General features: G+C 66.3%; 2 protein-coding genes across 2 annotated transcripts; one reads left to right on the forward strand and one right to left on the reverse strand.

Moving 5' to 3' along the window:
- Positions 1-390: 390 nt before the first annotated feature.
- On the forward strand, positions 391-2,259 carry DCXR (dicarbonyl and L-xylulose reductase). Its single transcript, XM_019556518.1, has 5 exons — positions 391-494; positions 708-807; positions 914-978; positions 1,061-1,178; positions 1,616-2,259. Exons 1-5 carry the CDS (start codon positions 441-443, stop codon positions 1,717-1,719), a joined length of 441 nt encoding a protein of 146 aa, XP_019412063.1. The 5' UTR covers positions 391-440; the 3' UTR covers positions 1,720-2,259.
- On the reverse strand, positions 1,914-3,966 carry RAC3 (ras-related C3 botulinum toxin substrate 3 (rho family, small GTP binding protein Rac3)). Its single transcript, XM_019556517.1, has 4 exons — positions 3,844-3,966; positions 3,450-3,512; positions 2,879-3,038; positions 1,914-2,786 (listed from the first exon to the last, which is right to left on the reverse strand). Exons 1-4 carry the CDS (start codon positions 3,934-3,936, stop codon positions 2,656-2,658), a joined length of 447 nt encoding a protein of 148 aa, XP_019412062.1. The 5' UTR covers positions 3,937-3,966; the 3' UTR covers positions 1,914-2,655.
- Positions 3,967-3,972: the final 6 nt, after the last annotated feature.

A 3,972-nucleotide genomic window follows, 5' to 3' on the forward strand; every position in this document is an offset into this window, starting at 1 on the left:
AAGGCCTCGCCCCGCGCGGGCCGGGCAGCGGGCTCCGTGCGCGAGGGCAGATGCCCGGGGGGCGGCGCGTTGGCGGCCAGGGCCCGCTCCCGAGCTCGGCGGGGCGAGCGGGTGAGGAATCTCCGCCCCCAGCAGTAGCGACATGTGGCCGGGACCCAGCGGGCGCCTCTCGGGGCCTGCGGCTGGAGCGGCCTGGTCCGTCTTGGAGCAGCTGCCCCGCGGCCGCTTGGATGTCGATGCACCGACCAGGGGCTGCTGCTGCCGGGGCTAGTCCTGCGGGAAGCACCAGCGGGGCTGCTCGCCCTGGGCAGCCGGCCTGTAGCCAGCCAGACCCAGCTTCACCCCTGGATCCTTGTGCTGGCTGAGCGGAGGCCTGAGGCACAAGTGCTGCCTGGGCTGCAGCTTCCCGCTCCACTGCAACCCTTCTTTCATCTGCCCTGATGTTCTGTAGGTCATTTGATGTGAACCTGCGCGCCGTGCTGCAAGTGTCCCAGGTGAGGATGGCCCCTGTGCAGGCCTGCATCAGGGAGCAAATTCTGTTGGGCCCAGGAAACAGCTATGCCAGGGGCTGCTGCATCCCCGTGGGCACCCGGGGGTCATGAGCCCAAGGGGCAGCTGGATTAGCAGCTCCAAGTTGCGGGCTGGAGACAATCTGGGGCCACACTAGAGTCCAGCTGGGCCCAGGTGCCTCGTGCTCTGCATTGCAGATCGTGGCCCGGCAGCTGATCGCACGGGGGGCACCTGGAGCCATTGTGAACGTCTCCAGCCAGGCCTCCCACCGGGCTCTGCAGGGCCATGCTGTTTACTGTGAGCATCGCGGCACTGGGGCCTCTCCAGAGGCTGGGGAGGGGAGCATGTGGGCCCCCCCGGCCAGGCATCACCTCAGAGCCCCATCTGCTGCGACCGATTGCAGGTTCGACGAAGAGTGCTCTGGACATGCTGACCAAGATGATGGCGCTGGAACTGGGACCGCACAAGGTAGAGGCTCCTGAGACGGGGTGGGGAGCAAGGGCAGCCCCTGAGGCCACAGCGTCACGCTGCGCCCTGTGCTCTGCCCCAGATCCGCGTCAATGCCGTGAACCCCACCGTGGTGATGACGGACATGGGCCGCGTCAACTGGTCGGAGCCCCAGAAGGCTGGTGCCATGCTCAGCCGCATCCCGCTGGGGAGGTTTGCAGGTGGGTGGGGAAGGGGCTGCTGTCCCACTCAGCTGCACCCCCTGCTTAGCTTGTCAGCCCCACACAGGGGAGCGCCAAGTGCTGGTCGACCCCAGAGCCCTGGGAGCAGCTCACCTGGGAGAGCAAGGCCGGACGGAGCCCCCTCCTCTGCAGTTCTCCCCCAGGGCAGTGCAAAACTGGGTGGCACTCTCGGTCTCTTCACCCACACGTGCCAGCACTAGGAGGCAACAGCAAGCCGTGTCCTTGGCCTGTGTCTGCCCAGGGGCCACCCAGTACCAGGGGTCTGGGGCCCCAGGCCCAGCCAGTTCACTATCTCCAAGGAGGGTGCAGCGTTCCTCAGTCCAGGCCGGTCCTTGGAGCAGCCCAGGGTCTTCAGGCCCTCCCCTGCGCAGCCAGCGCATTCCTGTCCTGCTCCAACCGGTGCCTCCTCCCTCCAGAGGTCGACGACGTGGTGAACAGCATCCTCTTCCTGCTGAGCGACCAAAGCGCCATGACTACAGGCGCCCTCCTGCCTGTGGACGGGGGGTTCCTCGCCTCCTAGGCCAGGTGCTGCTGGCACCCATGGGCCAGGCCCCTGCCCACCACCCCCAGCTTTCACCCCGTAGGTAGCACGAGATCATGAACGATGGAGACCCCTGAGCCTCTGGACCGATGGCATGGCACCGGCAGGGCAGAGATGCCACATCTGGCTTCTCCCCTCTCCCCGCATGCGGAAACGAAGCAGCCGCACTCCTCCATGGAGAATGTTTATTGTACCAAATAAGGCGCGGTCTCGTCACTCTACATAATGATCAGAAATGGGACCCGTCTGCTCGCCCCCCCCCCCCCCCCTCCCACTGCGCCCCACACCCTCCTCCTCCTCGGGGATGGGGAGATGCTCCCAGACTCACTGCCTCCCACTGGGCTTTGGGTAGGAAAGACAAAGGCTCCAACCTCAGCCCTGCCCTGCAGAGACCGGGTGGGCGCGGGAGGCAGGCCTTGTGGAGCACCCTGTGGTGTCCATGCCCGGTGGGTGGTGCAGGGCTGTTTCGCTTAGTCCTGCTAGCGTGTAGCACCCAATAAAGCACCTCCATAGCTCGTTCTCCAGCCTCTGGGCTCCCATCTGTCCTTGCCCTGCCCAGAGCAGTCGCTGGGTTCCCACCACTGCGGTTGGCACATCTGACCTCTTGCACCAGCCTGGCAAGGACCAGCCGCGGCGGGCTGGGAGAAGAAGCCCCGCTCCCCAGGTGGTGCTTCTGGGGAGTGGGTGTCTCAGCCCCTCCCGGGCAGAGAGTCAGAAAGCCCCGCGGCCCAGGGAGCTGCCCTGCCTGCCAGGGGCTGCGCCGCCCCCCTGCTCACTTCCCGCCCCCACTGCCCCTTCACATCAACACTGACGTTAACTCGAGACATTAAAAAACACTGACTTCGTACATGATGAAGGACCCTGCACATCGCAGCCCCGTGGCTGGGCCAGGCGAGGCTGCGCCACGCTGCACCCTCAGAACACCGTGCACTTCTTGCCGGGCTTCTTGACAGGCGGCGGGCAGAGCACGGCACGAATGGCCTCGTCGAACACCGTCTTCAGGCCCCGCTGCGTCAGGGCCGAGCACTCCAGGTACTTCACTGACCCTGTGAGCAGAGAGCTCCAGCTCAACTGCGCGCCCAGCCAGGGCCCCGTGCCACTCCTGCCCCCACCTCTGCACCAGGTGCCCCTGACATACCAATCTCCCGCGCCATGGCCAAGCCCTGAGGGTAGGTGATGGGGGCCAGCTTCTTATCCCGCAGCCGCTCGATGGTGTCCTTGTCATCCCGCAAGTCCAGCTTGGTGCCCACCAGGATGATGGGCGTGTTGGGGCAGTGGTGCCGGACCTCTGGGTACCACTGAAACAGAAGAGCCCAGTGAGATACGGCAGAAGCAGCCACAAGGACGCTGCGAGGCACAGCTGGCCAGGGCACGGGGCTGGGGGCACCAGTAGCAGACGGTGCAGGCGACGTGCTGATCTTCAGGGCTGGTGCCAGTGGAGATGCAGGGGGAGCCCACACAGGGCACTGGCAATAGCTGGGGCACCTGCCTGCCTGCATGCAAAGCTCCCCAGCTTCCTTGGGCCCATCGCAGGGTGCAGGGCAGGCCAGGCACCTCCCCAAACCTTGCAAAGGTGAGGAGGGGACAAGCTTGTGCTGGTGGCGCCGATCACAGCCCACACGCACGCCTGCGAGCCCTGTGTCCAGCCCTGCCTCCCAGGGGCAGGGTCCATGCTGGCTCCACCCCGACCCCAATGGGCAGCGCGTTACCTTGGCGCGGACGTTCTCGAAGGAGGCCGGGCTCACCAGGGAGAAGCAGATCAAGAACACGTCCTGCGGGGGGGACAGGCAGGATTCAGACAGCAGCCGCCAGGAGCGCAGGTGGCGAGACACCCCTCGCCTGTTAAAAGGCTCAGAATAACTCAGAGGGAGCAGCCGTGGGTGTGTGGCACTGCCCAGGTGTGGATCCGAGGGCTGCACCTCCTGCCCCAAGCGCTGCGCAGCTCCCTGCCCCGGCAGCCCAGGCCAGAGCCAGGGGAACGCCCGGCCACGGCCACGGCCACGGCCACGGCAGGCAGGGCTCACGGCTGCAGCCCCCACAAACTCTGCGGTGCCTCTGCAGGAATCAGGAGCAAACCAGCCCCAGGCCCAGGCGCGCACTCACGGTCTGGGGGTAGGAGAGGGGCCGCAGCCGGTCGTAGTCCTCCTGCCCGGCCGTGTCCCACAGCCCCAGGTTCACCGGCTTCCCGTCCACCATGACGTTGGCAGAGTAGTTGTCGAACCTGCGGAGCAC

Source organism: Crocodylus porosus, unplaced genomic scaffold, assembly GCF_001723895.1.
Source record: "Crocodylus porosus isolate Cpor-Errol unplaced genomic scaffold, CroPor_comp1, whole genome shotgun sequence".
Taxonomy (NCBI): Eukaryota; Metazoa; Chordata; order Crocodylia; family Crocodylidae; genus Crocodylus; species Crocodylus porosus.